The sequence below is a fragment of the Opisthocomus hoazin genome, chromosome Z (genome assembly GCF_030867145.1).
Source record: "Opisthocomus hoazin isolate bOpiHoa1 chromosome Z, bOpiHoa1.hap1, whole genome shotgun sequence".
In the NCBI taxonomy this organism is placed as follows: domain Eukaryota; kingdom Metazoa; phylum Chordata; class Aves; order Opisthocomiformes; family Opisthocomidae; genus Opisthocomus; species Opisthocomus hoazin.
Window position 1 is genome coordinate 74092517 of NC_134454.1, and position 27101 is coordinate 74119617.

The 27101-nt window shown below is 41.9% G+C and overlaps 1 protein-coding gene across 9 annotated transcripts in view; it reads right to left on the reverse strand.

Annotated features, from left to right (window-relative positions):
- Positions 1-27101, reverse strand: part of GHR (growth hormone receptor) — a 132149-nt gene that overhangs the window by 58875 nt on the left and 46173 nt on the right. For 7 of the 9 annotated variants that reach the window (XM_075446825.1, XM_075446821.1, XM_075446817.1 and 4 more), the window contains one exon: positions 8173-8252. In XM_075446825.1, the coding sequence (XP_075302940.1) occupies positions 8173-8242 (70 nt within the window). In that variant the 5' untranslated portion in view covers positions 8243-8252. Of the gene's footprint in view, positions 1-8172; positions 8256-9486; positions 9568-27101 lie in introns of those variants that run through there. The other 2 variants (XM_075446822.1, XM_075446824.1) reach the window with 2 other exon arrangements.

Below are 27101 nucleotides of genomic sequence, written 5' to 3' on the forward strand. Positions count from 1 at the left end.
AGGCAGTTTATTAACTGAGCTCATTGGGCTAGTACAGTAGAAACTGTTTAAATAATTCACATGAAATAAACACCTACATTTAAAATATCAAAACACGACTCAAGTAAAAACTGTAACTAGGGATTTTCTCACTTGTTAGCTTCTTAGATCGTGGTAACAAACGGCCGTGCTTGTTTTTGCATCATTTCCATCAGCTGATCTTCCTCTTTAAATACATAGACTTAATTGCATGTGCGGGCAAAATCTCGCATTTCAAACTGGCCTCGCTGCTTCTCCCCCAAAAGCAAGCCACAAGTGGCTACTGTCAGCCAGCATTTCTGTGTGCAGCTCAGCCCTGGTACAGGAGGAACAGTTCTGGTTCACAGGAGGACCGGCGCGTGTGCTGGTGGCTCGGCCGCAGCCTGTGGGTCTGCCTGGGAGAGCGAAGGCATACGCTGTGATTACAAGCTTTGCAGGTGAGAGGCAGAACGACTGACTTCACCTTCTGAGTAGACCTGGCACTAACTACAGAGGTGTGGTTAGTTCTTGTCAATAACCTAAAAACCCAGCAACTAGAGAACAGCAAATTGGTGAGTTTGTGTTCAAAAGAGAAGAAAATACTATGGCAATTAAAGAGCAAGAAGGAAATATACATGATAGCAGCAATGTTACAGATAACAGAGATAACTGGATGGGATAACCATTGCATGTACGTTACTTCACAGTATGTCTGACTGAAGCTGATTGCTCATGAAGTGTTTTTGGCAGGCTTGTGGGTGAAGATATGCAAAGTCTTGAAAGTCTTCAGTAAACGCTGGAGTCACAGATGCGGTTTGGAGGAAAGGACGAAGCAGACAAGTCTCTGGCAATCCAGGTTAGCATTGGATCTACTTAGTTACAAGCCTAAACGCAGATTTTTATGGGCATAATTTAAGGCTACTATAACTGAAAATTTCAGCACTACGTTTTCATTTTCTGTGTCTTCTTACAAAATATAGGCCTGTCTATAATTCATTTCCAGCATGTATCTTCCCCTTTTAGAAATCCCAAATCCCTTCCTGTTAAAACACCAACACAGAAGAAAGACAAGGTCAAATCCTTACTTCTCCATGTAAGAGCACAGATAGTGTCATACTGGCCCAGACAAATGGCTTATGTGAAATATATACTACTGGCTGGGAAGCAAGAGCAGTAAAAGTAACTCAGAAGTGCGCAGACTCCAGGTCTTCCCTTGGATTTTTCTGCTAGCCATCAAAGCCATGCCTAATCGCAATGGAAAGTGATGACGGAAATACTACTTCGCTCTCTGCCAAAATGAATCTTCCCTCCAGCCAAAAGGACTCAGCCAGATCAGAGTGGTATAACTTACACTTCCCTGTGCCAGGCTTTCCGATCCTGGCTCCTGGAATGGCTCTATAGCAACTTCTTCTACATATCGGAACATATTTCTTGCTCAGAAACCCTTAAACTTCTGGACACAGGGCAACTATTCTCAAGGCTTTGTCCACAGGTAAAGTTTTAAATCTGCATTCTTGACAGTTCTGCTCCTGTGCATGCAAACCAGGATCCACTAAGCTGATGACAGTGTTGAGCTTTTCAGGTTTTACTGCTGGCTCTGCTTTGGCTTGTGTTCCATATTTAGATAGCTGCACATAATGGAGAAAGTAGGTAACACAGAGCAAGGCCATAGCAAAGATACACCAGTTACGAGAACTGAGAAGATCAGCACAATGAACAAATGGCTACCAACTATATTATCACACTACTGTTTGCCAAGAGGAGGCAAGAGAGTTTGCAGCTTAAGCTGAGGAAGATTCTGCCCTTTCTCATTATTTTTTCTCACTTTCTAACAAGATTAGTATCGTTATGCAAGCAAATATGTCTGGTCTTCCTGATCATCAAAAAAAGTTGTTAAAAATAAAAGAATGCCCTTCATGGCTTGTCACTACACTGACTGCAAACTATAAAATTCGAGTTAGCCTAAATCAGAAAACATGTTTTCAGCCAAGACCCCACACAGCTATTGATCTTTTTTCTGAATATTTCAAGCCAAGCAGCGAAGCCCATGGCACCTCCTGACTCTATGAATGGATGGACAAATTTCCCTTTCTCAGCAGAGAATATGCTGCAATTCAAAGGCACCTTCCTGCTTAGACTAAGAATTCCTCTGTGTGTCACAAAAGTCAAATCCATGTCTTTAGACAACATTCGTCTACTCCTTAGCTTCATTGTGACAGCAAGAACCCAACTGCTACCCCGTCAACCCCGTGAGAAGACCTCTCGCCTCAGCTGTAGCAGAAGACCTCCAGCATGCGGCTAAGCAGCTATGACACTATCCAGAAGTAAGCATGCAGAATTATTCATATCCAAACAAGGCAGTTATAAGGGTGAGGCTTGGTGCAAAATGAAGACACCTATATTTAGCTCTCTTTATGCAAGCTAGAGCAAAATCCAGTTGCCTAAACATCTGTAGCTATCTCACTGCCTAGGATATTCTGTCTACCTTCCAGCCACTGCTTCAAAAGCCACAGATGTCCAACCTACAAGTCTCAAGCAGATTTTTTTGGTACCTAGAGGACATCCACGTGATTCATATATGGATGAATCTCATCTTTAGGTGTCCAGTCTCCCAACAGGCAATGGAGAGCTAGTTCCAGTCCCCAGAACAAAGAACAGCTGATGGAGTTGATTTAATTGCCTAAAAACAGATGTTCAGGTACGTATCAGATGCCTGGCCTTAAGCTTTATATAGAGCTCTTTAAGATTCTGACCATTCCAGAATGATGCAGATGTCCTGAGTCATAGCTGTGAGTCCCATAAAGACGTCTCGGGTGCCCAAGGGTGTGTTTAAAGACACTAAAGCCCTATGCATGCGTTACGGATTCAGTCTCCAGCTCTACAATAAGGAGCTTTGACATCCGGTGGACACCCATACTTACATGACTTTATCTGGATATGTTTTGCATGCAAAGCATTCAAGTACAATAAGTGAGCAGACACCCGCATAGTAAGAGGACATTTTGATGGAAGTAAAAATTACATCTGATACATCTCAGAAGGAAAATAATTAATCCTACTTTTTATATAAAAGTGAGGAAAATAGAGCATTTGAGCATAACAGCTTCACACAATAATTAAAAAAAGTTGTGACTGAAAAAAAAAATTTATTTCTAAAATCAGATTAGATAAAATGAACAATAAATTCAGTCTTGTAGTTCTCAAAATTATCATTGTACAAAAACAGTTCACTCAAAAATATTTTTATTGTGCTATCATTAAATATGAATGCCTTTAAACCTGCTTCAGAGGATGAATTAGCATAGCTGTAACAGTCTGGAACGAACTTTGATCCAGTATAAAAAATGATAAAAAACATTTCCCACTTCTTTCCACTGAGAAGAAATTAGGTTTGGAACTGCTTGAGTTTATGTATTGTTTTATTAACTGGGACTAATTCCCAGTTTATTCCTCTATGTCCTTAGGTGACCTACACTCATCAGTTGTACAGAAGGAACAAGCAGACAAAATTTATTTTGCTTCCTGAGCATTTTGCAATCTGTGTCTGGAGCAAATCGCCTCAACCACTTCTGATGTCAGCAGGTATAGTAAACCGAAACACCCAGGTGTATTCTGGATATATATTTGAAACACCACAGTTACATTAATGTAAATATCTCAAACACAAATTAAGTGTGTATATGAATATAAGTTCTTACTTTTTTCTTGAACGACAACTAATATTGCACAGATGTAGGTGATCCAATCCTGAAGCAGTACTCTTTCTTGTTCATGTACCTAATTAACTACATTAAACTAGACTTTCAAAATCAATTCCCCACCTTCAAAGCAACCTAAACTCCTAGAAGCATAATTTCTGTTGACTTAACAAAAATGTTTTCATTAGCTGTGAATATGTGCCTTACGTTTTCCAAGCCCTAGGGCACAAAACCTATTTACCTATGGAAATTAAACACCTATCAGAAATTACCTTCATGTTATTGTTGCCTTTATACTTTCTTCCTACCACTGCCTCTGTTCTGCCCTTACTGTCGTGTGGCAGGCACCTTGAGGACATGCACAGCGTGTGGGTCAGTGTCACGTAGTTGGAGGCTCCAAGTCCCAGACCTTCTCAGCTCTGAACTACACTCGAAGACCTGGTGCAGCAGACATGCTTGGTCACACTTTGCATCGTCACCTCAAGATGGTGGGCACCCCTGTCACTTCACACTAGCCACCGCCTCAGTTTAAGGAGACAGCAGGCCAAGGTCTTTGCAAAAGGAAAGCATGAAAATGAACTAAATCAATGGAAAGCCTCCAGCAGAACTTGGCACCAGCCTGGAGACAGCAAATGGGTGACTAAATGTTCAATATTGGTCTCGAATGCAGTGCAGTTGCCTGGCCAACTGCTGGCCTCACACCCTCTCCAGCCAGGAGAAAACACGTATGGGATACCACCATGTGCCAAGGGTGGATCTGGCCTCACGGCACGGAGCCAGCCCGAAGCACAGGCTCTTGTAAGGCTGAACGTAAGCTTCACTTACTTTAAAGACATAAAAGCCTTCCATGTACAAGTCAATATTACACTGTCTCAGTAACATGCTTTGGTGCAAGATTAGCAAGTATGTGTAATTTTTTAATGTATTGCCAGAATAAACACAATTACTGAAGTGGATTTTTTAGGGAACCATGACACTGTAGAGCCAGTCCCTCAGGCAATGTACCACATATGGTACAGACATTGAGCACATCTAAGTAAGTTTATAGGAAGGCCTCAGCAAGACCGTGCTGGGCAGAGCTCTACAAGATTGTCACACCATCTGAGTGGGGTTGGTGCTCACAAGAACTTTTGCGGATAAAAGCAAAGGACAGGCTGAAGGAGCTGGGCTTGTATAGCCTGAAGAAGAGAACGCTGGAAGGGGATCTTATAAATGCCTACAAATACCTTAAGGGTGGGTGTCAAGAGGATGGGGCCAGACTCTTTTCAGTGGTACCCAGTGACAGGACAAGGGGCAATGGGCACAAACTGAAGCACAGGAAGTTCCAGCTGAACATGAGGAAGAACTTCTTCACTCTGAGGGTGACAGAGCACTGGAACAGGCTGCCCAGAGGGGTTGCGGATTTTCCTTCTCTGGAGATATTCAAGACCCACCTGGACGAGGTCCTGTGAAACCTGCTCTAGGTGACCCTGCTTTAGCAGGGTGGTTGGACCAGATGATCCACAGAGGTCCCTTCCAACCCCTAACACTCTGTGATTCTGTGAAGCACATTCACACGGGGCAAAAACAGAACAAAACAGCTAATTAAAACAGATCCCATCTAATACTCTGTCCTAAACCATGAAAGAATGGCAAATGGATGATCTCTCATGCTCTTTTCACAAATATTCCTGTTCAACTTATACTTTCTTGTCTGACTTTCTTAGCTGAGCATTTCCCCTACTATGACTAATTGTGCTACAGCATTAGAAGTAGTTCAGTGGTTAGAAGCTTATTCTCAGGACAACAAAGCTCTGTTCCCTTCACACACACACTTCTTCAATAATTAATTCATCAAATCAGGACATATATTTTTAGTATTGTATCTTGGATGTAAGCATAGGAACACTATTCAAATGTTCTTCATATTTTGATTCTGAAGGTAAACTCTTGGAAGTTACTATTTCATCAGTATAGACAAAGTCACACAAAGGTGATGTTGTGGTTAAGTTTTACTCATAACACAGGTTTTTATTGAACTTAGGACATCTGGACAAGACCTCATCTGCCAAGGATCAAAAAATCCTCACGTACTCTTAAACCTTCAGAGAGAAATCAATTGGTCCAGTAAACTGCATCTGGGCAGGGTTTATGTTTGTCTATTGAATGAATGTACTGTAAAATGCAAACACCGGGGGGGGAAGGATCAAGTCAGGACACATTCATTTTTGTTCCACTGACCATTCTGTAAGAGGCAATGAATAGAAGCTGGTACTTGTATCATATTTCACTGTGAAATACTGGCTTTCCACATTTCAGCAGAATCAAAGAGGAATTTGCAAATTTTATTTCTGTTCTTAGGTCTAACTAAAGAGATTGGTACACAAAGAGGGAAAAATGAGTATACAGCTTTATTCTGCAAATTCCTGTCAGAAATTTCCTCTTCTTTTAACCATAACAGAAGGCAGAAAGATTCAAAACATATTAAATAAAGGCCCCACATTCTTTCAGCCCAATTCTAATATGAAAATAAACACAAGTGCCCCACACTTCCTTACACACTTCTTATATAGGTGCACCCATTTCTTATGGGACATGCAGGTAGCAGAATGAAAGCACTGCTGCAAGCAGGAAATTAAAGTAGGAAACAAAAGTGAAAACTTGATTCATTCATCGCCTTCAATGGTCAGATATGCTAGGAACTCAAACCAAATTGGGTAAATGTTAAAAAAAGTGCTTTAACTAGCAAGGGAGAAGAGATTCTCTTCCTAGTAACACAGAGGACGAGCATCTGAGCCACACACATGGAAGGAAATAAACAGAAGCCTGTGTTTTCCCTATCCAACCCCCTTTTTTAACAAACAAAATTAACTTTATGGAAGAATTCTCTGAAAACTGATCATTTGAATTCTAATTGTATCTTTTTTCACCTTAATGTCTCCATTAACAACCAAGTAATACCCCTTATATCTCTCCAGTGCTTCTGCAAATATGGATATCTAGAAATTTTAAGTATGCAACTCCAAGAAAATACAGAACTGTATCAGGTTGAAGGAGGTTGATTATACCTCTCAACTGTAGGACAGTTACGATGACAGGCAACTATACCATAACCCTTTGGTTTAGTACCATATTCTAAAACTAAACTAGAAAAGCTAATGAAACATGGGTTGCAACTCCACAGGTATTTTGCATTCAGCAACATCTAAGTATGGAGCTAAAGAGAAAAAAATACAGAAATTGAGACATGTCAGAAATTTTCATTGAAAATGCTGTCAGTTTATTTACAGTTTGTTTCCACTCTACTTTTTCTAAAATTACCCATCAAACTGCCCTCTCTAACTCTCTGCTTACACTGATTTTGGCTAGGAGGTCAGGAGGGGCACCTGCTTAAGGAGCCACCCCTCTGCAGCCACTCCGTAATGCTGGGAGAAGTGGCAACACATTTGCATAAATTTTGCAATTATGGAATACTGTTACTGATCATTCCAAAGGCCAGAACAAGACAGAGCAGACCCGGTGAAGCCACATTTGTTTACAAGAGTGGAACACAACCAGCGTAAGCATATCAGTCTGACACAACTAAAACTCCCACTGGAGTTACTGGGAATTTTTTGTTCTAAATGAGTAAAAGACCAATCCCAGAGGACCCATGAGAGTCAGGACAGGCCTCTAGGCGATACGGAAATGGTTCTAAATCACTGTTGGCTGCAACAAGAAAAAGCATCAGAGAAAGCTCAGCTGGACCAAGTACTTTCCAGCCCTGCATTTAACTCAGAAGATGGAAGAATTGAGATGAGTAAGGATGGGAGGGAGAAGAACTGTGGAAAGTCACAGGTACATTCAGTGGATGTGAACCCTGGGCACATCTGTTGACTCATGAACACCACAGGATATGCATTCAGAGCTTCTCCTCACTCAAAAGGCTTCTGGTGGCTACCCACAGCCAGCTGGCTGGTCAAGGGTACATGTTCTTTTAAAACCCCTTTTATAACCTCTACTCGAGAATTTCTAAGTGTATTTCTTGTGAAACTTGTTCATACTGGCTTCAGACCCAAAGTGTACAGTCTTAAAATGCTTCCTCTGCACTTCCAAATAGTTCTACACTTAACAAATCTTTTTAGTATACTCGTACGTTACAGAAAAAACCCCACTAATTTCTACAAAAAAATTAACCCCATAAAATTCTTTCATAACTTAGTACCTGAGCAACAAAAATCCAGATATCTAACACCAATATTGATCCAGCCTGTTTACATATCACACATCTAACACTGTCTATGAAATTCACCTTCATTCTGCAACATGTTGTCTCAATCTCATCCACTATCTTTACAACAAGATTAACTGATGTATTTTTCACATTTCACATTAGGCACCCAGATTACTGCAATGAAGGAACTTGCGTAGTCCTGACACATATAAAAATACTCTTCATACAGAGCTGTATCTATATGTACACATACACAAAGGTACAGCAAGGTATCATAAAACTTACCATCACTTGCAGAAAGTGAGTCATTTGCACAGACCAGTGCCAAAGTAAACAGCAGATGCCAAAGATCCATACCTCTAATTCTGTAACAACAAAAGACAATAAGAGAGTTTCTTTACAAACTAATATTAGTAACTAACACGACATGACATTTAAACTATTATCTAGTTTTATTGAGTTTCTGATTGGATTTAAACCAGAAGTGTAGTCAGTTTACAGTTTATCACCTCATAAAATAAAGTCATACATCGTCTTGCAGTCTAGGATAGAGAGTAAATACTATTTTTACAAGAGAATTAGCTTATGGGTTTCTAGCTCATTTAATACAGAGGGGGGGAAAAAATCATGTATTGCAGTCTCTAGCCTGCTTCCAGCGAGTAGCCACACTCCTCCCATTGCAGCCCTTGGGGAACGGATCCTAGTGACTAGCCTAGGTTAAACGTGAAAGTAGGAAGAGAACTGTACCCCTTTTCAGTGAACAAAGAGATGATCCCCTTTCCGGCTCATGCTCCCCTGAAGCTGTACACATCTTTGCATGCCATGTATAACCCTTCCCAGGTCTAGGACTACGTGCAGTGAAGCCGAGAGAAGTGATGCAGCTTAATAAGCCAGCTCCCACACCAGAAAGCCAAATGGCTGATAGCAGAGAAACGCCAGCTTAGTGCCTACAGACACTGCCCATGGCAGGCAGTATGCCAGGAGTGGAGGGCGCAGCTGTAGCTGTGTGGCTGCAAGAATGGGAGTAATCTGGGCTAATTCTCCAGTTCCTTCCCCACCAGCGCCCTGCACAACCCTGAGCACCTGCCTCAGGGGCCCTGCTCTGCTGCACTGCTCTTTGTGGGCTGTCTCATGCTGGAAACATCTACCTGCATCATTTCTGAGAAGGCACCTTCTGATGGACCCTAGCACATCCACACAAGCCTTTACAACCCCCAACCATACAAACCTTTACAACCTTCCCAAAACGCATGCTCTTCCTCCTCCCTAATTCACCTGTGCCACACACACACAGCCTACAATCCCACCACACGATCCCATTTGAGGGACACTAATTTCCTCCTGCCATTATCACCAGCATCTGGTAACAACGAAGAAGGAGAGAAGCTGGGACATGCTGGACTTGCGGGCATTGCAGCCTTCTGCACAAAACTGTACCAGGCCCTCAAAAGCTGATGAGGTCTCCACACGTAGTAGGGGCAAAACATACATACCATGGATTACTACCTGGCCATTTACAACCATGCCAGTGGAGCAGAGATTGCTGGAGACCTTAAAAACCTTAGAAACCAAAGCTAGGACACCAAAATGAACACAAACCCTGAAACAACAGTGAGGCAGCAGTTTCTTGTTCTGTGGCACAAAACTGCTAAGATACACTGATACTCCAGCGCAGTGAGGCTGCAGAGAGAGAGAGAGAGAGAAGTAATAGCTCCACTTTCACATTTGACCATAAATTCATATGACAAACCTTGATTCTACACTGGAGTGTTTTCAATTAGACATTTTCTTTCTTCCTCTAACAGGAGATTAAATCACAATTGTCTAAACAACCAAGCCCACTAATGAGTAACAATCTCTAAGTGGGTGTTACTGATTAAGAACCGATGTTGTCAACTCTGGGTTTCAAAAACTAGTCCATCTCCTTGTAGAGTTAGCAAAGTTTGAATTTTGTCAGAAACTTTAAAACACAAGCACGCTGAGTATGTAAAACTATGGTAACACTAAATTTAAAAGATAATTCCGTCCTTAATTTTCTTACCCCAAGAGAACAGATTGAATCCTGCTACAGAAAAAAAAGAAACTATTACCAACTCCAGATTTCTCATTCATGCTGTTTAGTACAAAATTTGAAAATCAGACAGTATTTCTCACATCCTCATTAACACAACTGCTCCACAATTCTCGAGTTTCAGGCTCAGTACAGGAGGCATTTATTCCAACCGCTCTAGGCTAGCAGAGTCTAACCCAGTCCTGCAAAGAAAGGCAAGCCCGGAGATGCCCGGCGCTGCAGCCACAGCACGGTGGGGATGCTCAGCTGCATTGCCCGCCTGCCCTGCATGGAGAAGAGAGCTGGGGCAGCTCTGGGGACCTGCCAGGCGCTGGGCAGGGCTTTCCCCTGGCCAGGCAGACACGGCTCTCTCCAAAGGTGACCCTCCTGTGCTCAAGCAGACAGGGAGGAAGGAGGGGGTACGGTGAGTCTGGAGGCACCTTAGTGACGATCTGGGGTGGTGTGAGAGTGATGCAGCCATGGGAGCAGGACCAGGAGCAGCAAAGGCTGCAGCTGCTGGAGTGCACAGTGCTGGGAAAAAGTTCATAAAGCAATCACAGGCCAGCAATCCTCCTACTCTCCGAGAGGAGCTACACTGGCACAGCACGAGCTTCATCCGAGATCAGCTACGTTTTCAGCTAGCGCAATTGTTCCCCTGCTCCATCTGTATTCTTGTTTAAAGGATTCTTATTGTCTCTTATTAATAAATCTTCTACAGAAATGCTTCTCTGTATTTGCCAGTTCCTTTCCTTTTACACTCTTACTCCACCGAACAGTTTCCCCTCCCCTTCAATCCCTCCACTTTCTCCCTAAAGTTTTGTTTTCTCTTTCACAGGCCTGAACACAATGTCACTTTTTATTTATAACCGCCCCAATCTCTTCCTGTTGCAACACCCAGACATCCCATACTGCCTCCATATTCACAGTTCCCTGTTCTTGTGCGTCTACCAGCCTCTGCTGATCTTCCTACTACTCTTCTCCAAACTTTCCTACTCTTTTTCTGACTAACAACAGCCACAAGCAAAGCTCAGACCCTCACAGGAGTTCTCCTGTGAAAACAAATGTCATTAACGGAGTCCATCATTCAGAGTACATATGTGGACATCATTTTGTTTTTCATAACCACACTGAAGAACTCCGTGGTGGGACCAGCACCAGTCTCCACATGCAGCCACCACAGCATGGCTATCCCCTCCATCCCTGCGCTGTGACCAGCAGCCATCACAGCTTCCTCCCAGGAAGAGTGGTTTGACAGTCAGAGCAACAACCAAGGAGCATGGAAATACATCCCACAGGTCAACAATCACACTGAACTTCAATAAGGCCTTGCTGCTGCAGATAAAAGCAATCCCATTCCAGTACTGCTCTTGAGCTGACAGACTTGTTCACATACCTGCACGCAGTGAACTCCATCAGGAAACTGTTCCAGTTAAAATTAATCTGTAAACATTTATTGTACCAAATCTGTTTGCTCACTGGGTTTATCTGGACTCCACAAAGATGCAGCCTGGGAGCAGAGCAGGGGCATCCTGGGCATGGAAGTGAGCAGCCAGAGTGGATGGGAGGACACAGCCACCCCTTTAGCAGCAGCTACCACTTGTTTAAGAGCGATTCTATAATTACTGGGCAAGTTCCTGCTGAGCCACAGACCTTGACTAAAACTGTCTGAAACAGGGCACAGAATTAATTTGCGTTCCTAAATCCTTAAGGCGATCAAAATCACTGTTCAGTCTCTTAGTTTTTGCTAGTAAATATATGCTTCTTCTGTGGATTCTCACAAATGCCTCTGCCTTGACAAGGCAAAGCAACTGAGTGTCTCTGCTCTGCCTAAATCCACATGGGATCCTCCACTGACTTATCTGTCCAGACAAACTGCATGCAGGAGAAAAATCCAACAGGTGTACTCAGAACATGCCCAGTATGGACCGGACTGAACTCAAAAATGGCAACTGCTCTCATTCAAAAATACAAAAAATATGGTTCTGCCATGCTTCACCCTTTGTACAACAGCCTCTGGAAAGGACAAGTTGTGCTACCCTCCTCGGAGCTCAAACCCAGAGCCCTTGGGACAGGGCTCACATTCAAGGTCTGTCCCAGGCAAAAGGAGCTCTGCAAGGGGTGTGAGGCATCAGGGTCTACATGACGTCTCTGCCTCCAGCACATATACCAAAAGCTTACTGGGTTGCAGGTATGACCACCACTTCTAGAAGTACTGGAGGCCAAGGGAGAGCTACACCACCATGGCTCTGGTCTCGTGCAAGACAATCTGTTGCAAAGCAAGAGCTGCCCCATCATGATACCATTTTTGGTGGTACAGAATAAAATATCTGAGAGAAGAGTCCTCTGAAGTGTCATCTGCCCCACCATCAGACAACTACTGCCTTGCAGAAAGTTCTCACCAATCTGTCTTGTAACCACCCGCTGCTGTTCCTCTAACACACTCTTGCAAGCTCACTGCCAGAAAGAACAGTATCGTTCAGAGGCTGCAGTGTTAACCTAGCAGGAGACAGCTTCTCTGTCGGCTTTAGGACAAAGCTGACCTTTTACAATCTAGTAATATTTACCTCCGAACACCTACCCTTGTACGCGTATGAAAGACAAACCCCACTAATAAAGTCCCTGTTATTTAACAGAAAAAAAAAAATCAGTGTCTGTAATACACACTATTCTAAGGAATAACACTCTATATCTTACCCAGCTCCAGAAGTTTGTAAGAATGAAGAGAGCTAAAACCCGAACTAAAAAATTACAGCAGCTAACTGTCCTCCAGCCAGCTGAAACTTGACCACAGGAACATTTGGCTAGAGGTCAGCTCAGGCTAATTGCTTCAGTACAGAAAGGGAGCCAGGAGTTATAAAAACGCTAAAAAAAATTTTTGGCCCTTTTCTATAGTGATGTTGGAGTAAGGTCAATCACAAGTGAATTTAAACATGACATCTCTCCAGTGGGACATGAACATAGTCCGCATAAACAGGCAAAACTGGGCTAAGAAAATCCCTGAGAAAATAAATAGTTTAGTCACAGCATACTGAGTGGTTTGCATCTACTCTGGTCAGGTAACAATGTCAACACTCAGAGTAAACCATAAGTCTTGCTTCTAAATAAAACCGCTGTTTGGAATGAGATCTTTACATTTAGATAGCTCCTGAACCTGAAAAGACCTGAAGGAAGGAGGACATTATGCTAAACTGCGCCTATGAAGGGACTTCTGCTTTTGCCATCTCCATTAACTCACTGTACTCCACATCTGAGACAGTTTTTTCCCCTGTAACCTCCTCCAGTTTAGCACTGCTTGCCAAAGCTGCACATGTGCAGCCAGTCCAGAACCAAAGGTTGCCTCTCTGCTGCAAATCGAACCACAATGTTACAGAGAAAGGGAATAATCCAACGAGCTTTTCTGTACGCTGCTACGTTTCATCATTCCATCAGGTCACAAGCAGGCAAGGACACAAGGGCGTGCAATGCAGATGCATACCCACCAACACATCCACCACCAAGTAAGAACAAGAGCTGAGAAGGAAACCTAACTCCAGGCTCTCCAGCTCTGTCCTGAACCTTGTTTATGCAACTACCAAATACATACGTACATACCCTTGCAGAAATTTTCTGGGTGAAAGACCTTTATTTTTCACAGTGCGGATATTCCTTACAAGCTATCTCACGGCAAGATTAGTGACACAAAGAGGAAATCTTCTTTCTGTACTTGCGTAAAAACATTCACACCCGTTTGGCCTATTCTACATAGCTGAAATCACTTTGCCTGCTTACCCTCATTCCCAACAGGACAGAGTCATTCTGCAGATGAAATGAGTTACAGCCCTTCCAATCAACACAATCTAAAAACTGCCAGGGACCTAAAGGCTTCTTCCCTTGCTTGCTGATATTACAGCTTGATTGAGTCATCAGCAGCACTTGGATGAACGCCTGTTTTTCTAGAACCCTTGTCAGGGCTATATACGCAGCCGTGTTAAGAAACAGAAATAACAAATTGTTACAGTTGATATGAATAGCACACCATTCACCTAGTGCGTGTGGTTATCTGGTATATGAAAAGAGCAAGGAATAAAACACAAAACTCATAAAGCACACATTTCAGAAAAAAGCCCCCAAAACCTAACAACAAAAGACAGCGCCACTGGAAAAGAATGAAGGACTCTGGTATAAAGCTTCATTTATTATGCATGGTTTGATGCAAATGTGAGGATTATTAAAATGTGCATCATTACGACAAATTAAAACTATGGAACAGAGGCAATTTTATTAATTAGAGCTTTACATAAGCTAAATAATTTATAATAGTTTTAAGTTTTAAAATTGAAAATTGAATTTATGTAAATAATTGCTCACTTTGGATTTAAGAATTTTTTTCCTGAGAAAAACTGCTAAATTTGAAATAGAGATTATAAAAAAGCCTAATTTTAACACCAAGTTTACTTGTATCTCCACTGTGATAAGACACCTTCAATACTTTTACCAGAGCTGATTTCTTTTTCCCATGGATAGATATGTCAGCTAATTACTCTGATTTAAAACACATTTAAACTGGTAACAGGCCAAATGGTTATCAGCTCTTGGATGTGTTTAAGGAGCCCTTCAGTGAAAGCAGAGTTTGGATCTTGCTCTGGGCTTGTACTTAAAGCTGTTCTAGGTTAATCCAGCTCTAAAGTCATACTCCAAGAACTGGGCTAGGAAGTCCAAGGATGGCTGTGGCACATGGTGTATAAATTCTTTATTTACAATAAAATCTGTTATGTTTTGACAGCAGTAACCCAATGGATTATGTACACAGAGGGAGGATCTGAGCTATAAGACTAGTGGATCATCTCCATAACAATTGCTAAAAGAGAACTGAAGGTACAGTCTTAAGTTTCTGTCCACTGCATAGCTAGAAAATTTTGAACTTGGAAAAGACTTAATTTTTTTGTTTGCCTTTCAGCCCCCAAAACACATAAAAGCAGCAAAATAGATGCATTTCAGCTGAAAGAAACTGCAACATTTAGCTGCTATCGTGTAGATCTGAACTGCTGAGCAGATACTCAGCTTTACACGTACTTGTATCATTAAGGAAGAGGATCCAGGTCTGTTTATGAGAGGGGTAATTCTATCAGGCTATAAACACTTTTCTCAGCTACAGTGGTAGTTTTTCCTATGCTTTTTCTTCTGTTTTTTTAATTATTATTAATACTTAGGTAAGACATCCAAAAGACAGAATTCAGCTCTTTGCTTTGTTATTTGTACAATCAATTGCAAAGAAAAGTGAGAGAAATTCTCTATATGAGCAAAAAGTATATTCCAGTTTGTTTGAAGAAGTATAATGCATCAATTTAACGTAAAATATCATTACAAGAAAGGAAAAAACAAATTCTAAATCTGTATCTAGAACCAACCCCTTAGCAATATGTACTAAAAATGTGGTTTTACTCAAAGAAAAACATGTCACCAAGACAATTATTCATATTTTACATAAAGCAATTAAATGAAATTTCCAGCGCTGCAAAACATTTCTGTGCCAGTGAAAACAAACAAACAAACAAAACTCTTCAGTGTCTTGCTAGCACTAAAGTTTAAATCCCATCAGGACTCAGCAGTGTGGCCCCAATCCAGCAAAGCAGTTAAAGACATCTGATTTTAAGCAGGCAAGGTTATATATTTAACATTAGCACATGGATAAGTAATTCCCCTAGCACAGCCAGAGTGCTTACCACCTTGCAGAAGTTACGAAGAAATGATGAAGCACAGGACTCGTGGTGGAAAGCAACCTATGTGACATTACCAGGAGTTTAGGCTGGAACATGAGGAAAACCAAACAGGACTATTCACATGCACAATATTAAATAACCTTCTTATCTGTGCAGCTGGATCGCCACTGCACAGCAGGCCAGTTCGGCTGTTCCAGTTGGTATTTGCTTTGCAAGCCTCCTCCTGTGTGCAAGTATCTGCATATCACTTGAATTAAAAAGCTTACTACCTAGCACTTGGGCAAATATAGTCAGTTAGGTTTCAGCACACATTATAAATAAATCTTCACCTCATCTCTTGTAGCTCTTCTGTGACATGAAAACCCTACTCCTCCTGATTTCCTGAAATTGCTCTTTTGCATGTTTGGATTCAAACGGATTAGAAGCAATTGAGGATGCTTTGTTCGAGAATGCTGGGCTATATAGCCAAACCCTGTTTCACCTGACGTCACCAGGAGCTTCATGATTTTGAAACAATTGAAGCAATTTTAGATCATGCCTTTCAGACTGCAAAGAGCAATTTCAGGAAATCAGGGGGAGCAAGGTTTTCATTTTAAATAGTATTACATATAAAAAACATTTCTTCCAGGAGAAACATCTTCAAGAAGCTGTAAAATTTAAGTTCAAGACCATGATATTTATCCTAGAATCATCAAACTATGTAACAGTCCATTACCATGGTACAAATTAATTACATAGTTTAATCGCATGCTAAATTATTCATGCGAGCCTAATCAGATTGAAGACTGCATAACAAAGCCTGTATGGCATTGAGGAAGCCATTAACTTACATAGTGGATTAAGTGCAAGCTGGTAAATGACAGACAAAGGACTTGAGTGGCATTTCTGGACGGCTACTCATGACTCCAAGGACTTAGATATTCGCTATCACTTGGTCAACATACAAAGATTAATCAGCTTGACAGAAGGTATAACAGTAAACAGTGCATTTTAAATTGGTGCAATTTTGTATGTCCTGACGTTTGTATCAATTTAAGACATGATTTATATTGATTTAATTTGCATCTGGAATTTACAGACTGAAGTTAACTTTAAATCTCCTTTAAAATGATGTAAAGTTAGCATATCAGCATATATATACAACAGAACTGTTTTTCAAAATAATAGCAAGTAAAATTCTCTGTTTAAGAACTTCTCTGTTAACGAGAAACAGTATGATTTCAACTGATTTCCATGTGTCCTCTGTAAGACCACACCAGCATTGTTCCCTCGCCCTATTCTCTACTGATTATGTGCTTTAAGTCCATACAAAAACTGTGGGCACCTACCAAAAAGTAGTGTACTACATTCAACAACTGCATAAACCACTCTGTATAGTCATATACAAAGATTTTGAGCTAGATCCGTAATTGTGTAAATCATTACAAAGTCGAAAGAGTTACTAAATGAGACCAGCAAGGGGAGAAGATTATTCAGTGTTTTTACATGCAGTACTGCCAACAGAAGTTTTTATGAGGTAAGTAATAACCCGTGAAGAAAAGCTGACCTCTGATCAAACCTTTCACAAAATCTTAAAAAGTCAGTTAACTTCTCCCTCCACTTGCATTGGTAAGATCCGGAAATTACAATATCCAACTTTTGTGTTTAAAATATGTTATGATGACACATCTCACATATAAAAATAGACTATGTTCACACTTACCAAAGTGGCTTAAAAACACATTAGCTTTTTTCTATACCATCCAAACAGGATCTCTAGAACCTTTATACTGAACCAATCACTTCCGATATACATTTTTATGATGTAGTTGTTGATAACACCTTTTAAGCCAAGAGCCACAGGAGGGATGCTGTTAAGTTATTGTTTTAATCTGAAATTTTTCCAAGGTTAGCATGTCCAGTATTTGCAAATACAGGGAGACAAATCAGCACATTTCACTAATCAAATTTATTCAAAGTCAATGTAATGTATATACTGGGTACACAGCTTTATTTTTGAAGGAATTCAAGCAGCTTTTCTTCCAGATCGCATTTTGAATCATATCGTGGCACTATTTTAGCCTTTTCAATTACCACAGGTCCTGAAACAATTCTTCACAAGGAAGGAACAGACGTGGGGTTTGGTTTGTGTGCATGCGCCTTCATGCACTGAACACACACATATGCACACACACATACTGGCATTTTGCTGAAACGTGCAGGTGTAGCTTTACTGGTATTCAGATGATTATTTGTATCCCCATGAGAGACGGAGGTTCCACTCAATGAGGTAGGTGAGCTCAGGGTAGAAGACAAAAGATCTGATGAGGAAGAAGTATGGGAAGCCTTGAGGAAAGCCTTTTTCCCCCCACTGGAGAAGTCAGAGGATATGTGACATGGGATCCAGCATAGGCTTGGAGATCGGATTGAAGATGAGAAAGTGATTATTAAGGAAGTAGAGACAAGCGGATTGCACAGTCTGCGATCAAGCCATCATGACTTTTAAGGGGAATAAACTGAACAGCCATACCTGGTAATCTCTAGAGTTAGTGACTTCTTGAACAGTTACTAGTTTGGTGAAGATGAAAATCACCCAGTTTATCTTCCAAGTGGGCATCTGCAGCTAGCATAGAACTACAAGGAAGGTTATCTTTTGGAATAAGCAAGGTAAAGGGAGATGCCAGGTTGCAATCAGAAATTCACATCAGAAACTGAAAGGGCTTAGTCCCAGGGCCCAACATTTCCTCTAAGAAAACCCTACCAATGAAGAAACTAAGAAGTGTCTGCGAAACACGCCACAGAAACAGCCACATTAATTTTAAAGGTAATTTGCCAAATCTATTTCTAAAGAGGTCTTTTAATGCCGTCAGTGTTTTCCATCAGCAAATCCTGAAGCAGTCTGCAGTGGAGGCCAGTGGCATTATCCACTTTACAGGCAAGGAAATGGAGACACAGGGAAGAGGAGTGGCTTGCCTGCATTAACAGCACAGCCTAGCAGCAGAGTAAGGCATGGACTGCAACCCTCTCCAATGTCTTACCTACCACAGCACATTACAGAGTCTTGTGGATTTACTGGCAGCCATTACCATCACAAAACAAAGCTGTAGTGGATTAAAAAAACCCCCAAACCAACAAATTAAAAGTTTTCATTAAGAGAGAAAGAATTGCAAGTAAGACTAGCTTTCCTGAAACACTCCAGCAACTAGCAAAACCTTCCTAGTAAGTGCATAGCTCTATTTTACAACCTACAGGAATGAACCATGCTCTTTAGCTATGGTAACCCCAGCGTACTGGATATAAATCTCTCCCTTCACATTTACCACTCCTAAAGTCATAGAATCATAGAACGGTTTGGGTTGGAAGGGACCCTAAAGATCATCACATACCAATCGCCCTGCCATGGGCAGGGACACCTTCCACCAGATCAGGTTACTCAAAGCCCCGTCCAACCTGGCCTTGAACACTACCAGGGAGGAGGCAGCCACAGCTTCTCTGGGCAACCTGTGCCAGGGCCTCACCCCCCTCAGAGTAAAGGATATCTTTTTTATACCTAATCTAGAACTACACTCTTTCTGTTCACAACCACTATCCCTTGTCCTATCACTACATGTCCTTGTAAAAAGTCCCTCTTCAACTTTCTTGTAGTTCCCTTTAGGTACTGGAAGGCCGCTATAAGGTCTCCTCGGAGCCTTCTCTTCTCCAGGCTGAACAGCCCCAACTCTCTCAGCCTGTCCTCACAGCAGAGGTGCTCCATCGCTCGGATCATTTCCGTGGCCTCCTCTGGACCCGCTCCAACAGGTCCATGTCTGTCCTGTGCTGAGGGCTCCAGAGCTGGACGCAGGACTCCAGGTGGGCTCTCACCAGAGCAGAGCAAAGGGGTAGAATCCCCTCCCTCGACCTGCTGCCCACGCTGCTTGTGATGCAGCCCAGGATACGGTTGGCTTTCCAGGCTGTGAGCGCACACTGCCGGGTCATGCTGAGCTTCCCGTGAACCGGTACCCTCAAGTCCTCTCCTCAGGGCTGCTCTCAATCCCTTTCCTGCCCAGCCTGTATTTGTGCTTGCGATTGCCCCAAGCCATGTGCAGGGCCTTGCACTTGGCCTTGCTGAACTTCATGAGGTTCGCACAAGCCCACCTCTCAAGCCTGTCAGGGTCCCTCTGGATGGCACCCCTTTCCTCCAGCGTGTTGACTGCATCACACAGCTTGGTGTTGTCTTCAAACTTGCTAAGGCTGCACTCAGTCCCACTGTCCAAACAATCACAGTTCTGCACTGCAACCTTTGCTTTTAGACATCACAGATAAAATACATGAACTCTGAACTGATAACTCCAAACATGATACTCTGCAGTGAGTGCTACAAACAACAGCTGCTCAGTGCCAGGCTGACCGATGGAGCGTGTGTCCATCTCCTCTGATGCTAGGACTCCCTCCCTTGCAGGTACTCCACCACGTTGCCAACCAACTGATTAAGAAAGTGAAATTCTGGAGCAGATTCAACTGATTTTACTAAAACAGACTAGTGCATTCAGATTTTTCCATTGCTGTTATTGTTGTTTTACACAGGACTATGAGGAAATAGACGGTTACAGACAACATGCACAAGGTATCTGCCCCGAGGAGCAGCAGAAAGCCCAAGCCCTTGCCCACCACTACCACAAGTACTGCTCAGACTCAAACATGTTTTGTGAGGGCTATTCACAAAAATAAATCCCATACCAAGCTTGATCTCAGGATTTACATTAGACACACAATATAATAAAAATGAGCAGACTAAAGGAGAAGACACTGCACTGTAGCCACAGAGAGTTTTGTAAAACCCTGCTGGGGGCTCTCCTGGTCTAGCACGATACCAAACTCCCCTGAAGCCTGACCAGCAGTCTTGCATCAGTACCCACTTTTAAAGTGAAAGATGGAGCACGGCTGCTTACAGGGGAGCCTGTCAGCAGAAGTCTTAGCAGTTGCCTCTCTCCCTTTAATCAGTGCATCAGTAATCATCCGACCCAACACTGGGCCCTGCAGATTAAACTGCAGTCTTTTTAGTCTGACCTGTGTGACCAGGCGTGGAAATTGTTGATGTAGAAGGGAAAGAGCGTGACTGTTCCTTTTTGTGGTTCTTACACTGAATAACTTTAATATCAAAGGGAACTTTATGTTGGAGAGATAAAAGACTTCTATTTTTTTAAAAACCTGCCTATATAAAAAACTTTTTTTTTAGGACGTTATTAACGATGATATCATCTGCTCCTAAAATATGTATGACACTTACCAATCACACTTGAATCCTGTGTGAGCAACCACTTTCACAATAAGCATGATTAGACTGACTGCTCTTAGGTTCCGCTGCAAAGTGTATGGCAGCATTAGATAAAATACTTCTGCATAGATTGTAACTTTCAAAACATCACTAAAACTGTGGAGTATCACAGAACTTTGAGGTCTGAATTGCCTGGATGCATAAATTAGTCCTGATTTTTAGTTCACTTACTGCATACATGCAATCAAACATGATAACAGGTGACTGGACTCATACACTAAAAAGAATAATGACTCCGTATAGTTTATTCAAGGAAGCTGTTTTTCTGTTGCTGCTTTCAGAGATTTTAAAAGTCATAGTCTACAAAGATTTTTGACAGCTTACCAACCAGTTAGCTCTAAATATAAATTGATACAGGGTGCTTTAATCACATATAAAAAAACCCCAAGCCCCTCAAAGTCTGTAGTCCTTTCATAGCTTAGAAAGTGAATCCAGATGTCAGCTGTTCTGTGGGCTGCAGAGAACAATTAATTGCAGGATTACTCGGTGGTCTATAAATTAGTTTCTTGGCTAAGAAGGGTCTGGTTTTGGCTGGCCTGGAACTGAGTTTTTATCTCCCTAGGAGAGCAGGATTTATTCCAGTCTCAGACTCGCTCTATGACAGACATATAAAACTCACAGAAAAAGCACACACTGTGGGTCATCCAGCTTTCTCCTGAATAGTTCAGCTGCTAGGGAGGTACGCAACAGCTGTAGAGTACAACTCCCTTGGAGAGTAGCAAAGTCCTCAAAATGTAGAGCTTGCAGTTGTGTTTTACTCTCCCCGTGTCTTTTCGTTCCATATTAGAGGAAATATTTTCTTCAAGACTGTAAGTCTCAAATAAAATGTTTCTTTGATATAATACTTCTTCTAGATAGGTATAGATGCTGCTAGGTATACTTACATACAAGTTTGACAGAGGATCTAGAGAAGAGTTTTGAGCCTGAAAAGTTGAAATATCGTACTACAGAAATGGTAGGAAACTTCTATCATATGGTGTGTGATTTTTAAAGCAACTATCTTTTTTGAAACAACCCAAAAGCTATTTTTTTCAAGAAGAATTTGTCCTGATGAGAGAAGCACGTTTAATTTACTGGTGTGGCTGAAAGTCATCTGACATGGTTAACAAGCAGCTGCTACTAGGAACTGCAGCACAAATGAACAGATGATAGTATAGCTTTACAGAGAAACATTTGAAAAAGTGGACTAGCATTTCTTTCTTTAACGAAAATTGGATTCTTTAAGTAGGTTTTTATTTATAGCATGTAGTTCATAAAGCAGATCTAGCCCATGAAACAATGCCATCCCACCTGTGTCGCTTCTGCCTCGAGGAGACAAGAAATGGCTTTCAAAGCCATGAAGGCTGCCTGAATCCCTCAGCTTTTTCTGCCAGCCGCAGCTCAAAGGAGAGCTTGGCTTCCTCCCATCGCCATCGGCGCAGGGAGATGGGGAGCTGTGCTTTTCCAGCCCCCTGCTCCCCTCCTTTCCTTATTGCTATTTCTTGATGTCTGCTAGTGATGAAGTAGGAGGGCAACTGCCTTCATGAGGAAAAGAGATGGGAAGAGGAGAGTTCCTTGCAAAGCATGGCGAAAGGAATGAGCTGCTTCCCCTGCGAGAGGGCACAGAGGGCAGAGGGGTGAGATACAGAGGGTGGAGAGGGTAAGACACACTGATGCTGCCAAACTAACAGTGGGACCACTGCAGCTATGTGGGAATACTGAGCTTAGCCCTTCTAAAATCCAGATTTACTTCCCACGTACTACTGCAAAGATTGAACCATATGGACATGTTTTTACTGCTCATGCATAATAAACTGTAAAGTAGTATGTACAGTGTAAGACTTGATTCGCTGGAGTGCATTTTTAAAGCACAATGAGCCATGTGTGGGAGGTTTCCACAGATTTATCTAATTTGACTCTTCTTACTGGTTCAGTGTAGCGTATCTAGTCTGGAGTATCTATTTTTCACAAATAATTCTAAGACAGCGTGTTCATGAGATACTCTACTCAGAAGTAAGAGCCAGAATAAAAGTGGCTACCAGTGACTGCAGAGTATTGTCTTTAAAAGAATCATAGAATCTTAGGCTGGAAAAGACCTCTAAGACCATCGAGTCCAACCATCCACCCAACACTACCATGCCTGCTAAACCATGTCCCAAAGTGCCACATCTACACGTTTTTTACACACTTCCAGGGATGGTGACTCCACCACCTCCCTGGGCAGCCTGTTCCAATGCCTGACCACTCTCTCAGTAAAGAAATTTTTCCTAATATCCACTCTAAACCTCCCCTGATGCAACCTGAGGCCATTGCCTCTTGTCCTATTGCTGGCTACCTGGGAGAAGAGACCAACACCTGCCTCACTACAACCTCCTTTCAGGTAGTTGTAGAGAGCAGTAAGGTCCCCCCTCAGCCTCCTCTTCTCCAGACTAAACAGCCCCTGTTCCCACAGCCGCTCCTTGTAAGACTTGCTCTCTAGATCCCTCACCAGTCTCATTGCCCTTCTCTGGGCTCACTCCAGCACCTCAATGTCTTCCTTGCAGTGAGGGACCCAAAGCTGAACACAGTACTCCAGGTGTTGCCTCACCAGTGCCGAGTACAGGGGCATGATCACATCCCTACTCCTGCTGGCCACACTACTCCTGATTCAATCCAGGAAGCCGTTGGCCTTCTTGGACACCTGGGCACACTGCTGGCTCACGTTCAGCCGGCTGTCAACCAACACCTCCAGGTCCTTTTCTGTTGGGCAGCTTTCCAGCCACTCCTCCCCAAGCCTGTAGCGTTGCATGGGGTTGCTGTGACCCAAGGGCAGGATCCGGCACTTGTTGAACCTCATACAGTTGGCCTCAGCCCATTGATCCAGCCTGTCCAGATCCCTCTGCAGAGCCTTCCTACCCTGAAGCAGATTGACACTCCCACCCAACTTGGTGTCATCTGCAAACTTACTGAGGGAGCACTCAATTCCCTCATCCAGATCACTGATACAGACATTAAACTAGACCAGACCCAAAACTGAACCCTGGGGGACACAACTTGTGACCGGCCGCCAGCTGGATTTAACTCCATTCACTACCACTCTCTGCACTCGGCCATTCAGCCAGTTGTTTATTCAGTGAAAAGTACACCCATGGAAACCATGGGCAGCTAGTTTCTCCACAAGGATACTGTGGGGACCAGTGTCAAAGGCCTTACTGAAGTCCAGGTAGATGACGTCCACAAAGAAACAAAAAGACCATTAAGTAAATACTTTGTGCAGTATATTTCAATGTTAACATCCCTGGTTTCTTTTCTATTTTATGTGCAGTAGTTAGTAAAATGTGGCTGCCTGTAGCCCTTTGCCAGGACATAATATCTGACTTTACCAGACTTGTTCAAACTAAATCTTAACTTTGATTTCAAATTTGCAGTAACATATGACTCAACAGCAGCACAATTTAACTCAATTTATTTAGCAGCAAATTAAATTGTCTTACTGATGACTGTATCATTAAATGCTAAAAAATAAACCCTTCAAACTGTATGACGAATTGATCAAGCAAGAGTATGAGGAATAGACAAAAAGCTAAAAAAAAAAAAGTGTTCTGTTTTTTTTTAGTTAGGTATCTATGCATCTGATCTATTCGCAACACTATCAACTGCAGGATTTGGATCTGATCTCAGTCACAAACTAGTGAACATAACACACACATGGTGGATACCTAGTCTGTGGTAACCTACCATCACCAAACAAGCTGCTTGATGAGAGAAGTATTACAGCACATTGGTGTTACACTGATGGATACATTTATTGTATTACTGACCTTTTCAGCGTAGGCAAGTCTTTCCCTGAACTTAAAAGGCTGTTCAAAAGGAGAAGCCCTGTATTCCTGTAAGTTTTTTTCCCAAATTGTGAAGGAACAGCCAATTTTATTTCCGTACTCTTAGCTTTTCTTATGCTCTCACAGCACCATAAATGGTTTCCATATTCCATATGTTGTATTTCATAGCAAGCAATTTATCAGAGCTTGATTTAAAGGACAGAGAGGTGTGTTGACCAGGTAGCTGGATAAGTGTTAATAGCTAAAGAAAGTACAGTTACTGGAATATTTTACAGCAGTTATTTTGCAAACAGCTCTGCTACTTTTGGCCAGATATTAAATTTTTTTCCAGCATATTAAGCAGAACTACTAGCACTGTCAAAATCTATTTAAAGCTGTGCCTCATATGTTATCTTCCACTGGGACTGTAAATGTCAATGAGGCACAGATTACTCTCGCCACATCTATGGGTCACTTTCAGTATCCCAGACTTGAAATAACAAGGCATGTGTTTAATTTTTAAGGAAAGAATGCGACACATTCATTTAGGATAAACAAAAACCTCATTCAGAGTAGAACACTTTATTAATCGCAGCCTAGAAAATGTGCAGATGAACATTTCCCACTGTGCATAATGCATTAAATGTCTCAATTTCACTGAAGAGCTGAGCAGTAAACTTGCTTCCAGATGACTAAGTCTGGGTTTGGTATTGCCAAATGTGTATTGAAAGGCAAGTATGTGAAGCTAAGCCATTAATTGATCTACATGGGGGCAATCATCACACTTTCAGTTCTTAATCTAAAACTAGCTTAGCACAGGTAATATAAATTACAGACGTGTTTCTCCTCCCTGTGCCAAAACGTTCTGTATCTCTAGTTAGTGGAAAATACCAAGTGAGAAAGCACCACAGAAATTATTTTTACCAACTAGGGATTCACCATCAATTTCCAAGGCCAGGGTCACTCAACACAGCATCAATATCACATCAAATACGACAGGCACTGCGTGAGTAACAGCATTTCCTGAGGACTGGCACATTTTGATTCCTTCTGGAAGTTAAGAATTCTTAGCCTTCATTTACAAATGGGAAACTGAAACATGACGAGGTTACAGAGGGTGGCAGAACCCCTGAGTGAGCCCATGGCGGGGCTCAGAAGTAGAAGCCAGACCCCGTGTCCAAGCTGCGTCCTCCCAGCGCTGGCCATGATTCTTGCACTGCTGCTCGCAGAGGAACTGGGAATGGGCAACTTAGCTAGGGATCAACAACCTTCCTGGGCACAGAAAGGCAGGAAAACAGAGCACAGAAGCAGCTTTCTTTATGGTTGTGTTGCCATGATTCAACTATAAAATGAGAGAATTCATTCATAAATTGTTTTTCAAGTGTGCTTAACTCTGTATGAGAAGGGAAGGTAACCATAACAAAGAAGGCTTTGGTTGAGGAGGGCCATAACGACTGTAAGAGACGCCTACTTTACAAGCATTTTTACAAGTAATTTTTCACAATTCTGACCTTCTTATTTTCTTAGTGGAATTGGTATATCCTTAGAAAAGTCTGCCAGGCAGGGATCTATAGTGCAATGAATGCATCCAGCGTTCCACCATCTGGTTTCAGAAACATTAAAAACATGGACATAGGGTGGCAAGCTTGACCTACTGTTATCGAAACCAAAGCAAAAAGTCTCCAGAATTTCTCTAATGACGTTATATTTGTGTATGGTTAGACAGAAATAGCCAGTTAAGTCTCATAAAACTGCTACAGTACACAGATAGCAGCTGTAAAGTCACATTTAAGACCAGGTAACAGCTTTCCAGTTCCACCACATGAGCAATCATAGGTCCACATCCCTTGCATCACAACGTATTTCTGCGATGTTTGATTCAAATTTACCCCACTGTAATCTGATTAAGCTTTCAGTAATGCACTCCAGATGTGAATTAGACCCAATAAATACATTCAAACTAGATGTCATTTAAGTGTAATTTAAACCGGGATTCACTATCTGCAATGTTCTGATACACATTTTCACATTCTCTCTCCATGGCAAAACACAGGTTTTTTTTTTTTTCTCCATTTGTTTTAGTGTTGTGCATTTAAAAAGTCAGGCAATTAATACTTTAAGTAACATTATAAATGAGAAATTTCTCATTAAAATACAATATAATAATTTCTCTCTGGCATGGAAAAATGGGTTTTAAGCACTTCTACCAGTTACCAAGCCCTTTGTCTCAAATGCTGGCTACTAGAGATTGGTAGAAATGGGCTTGAAGCCATCAATTTACATCGGGATTGAATCTGACAGCCTTAATTAAAATGTCTCTATTTGTTTGGGGTAATCAAATACGACAATGGGATCCCATTCAGAATTCTGTATACTGCATATTATCATTATCACCT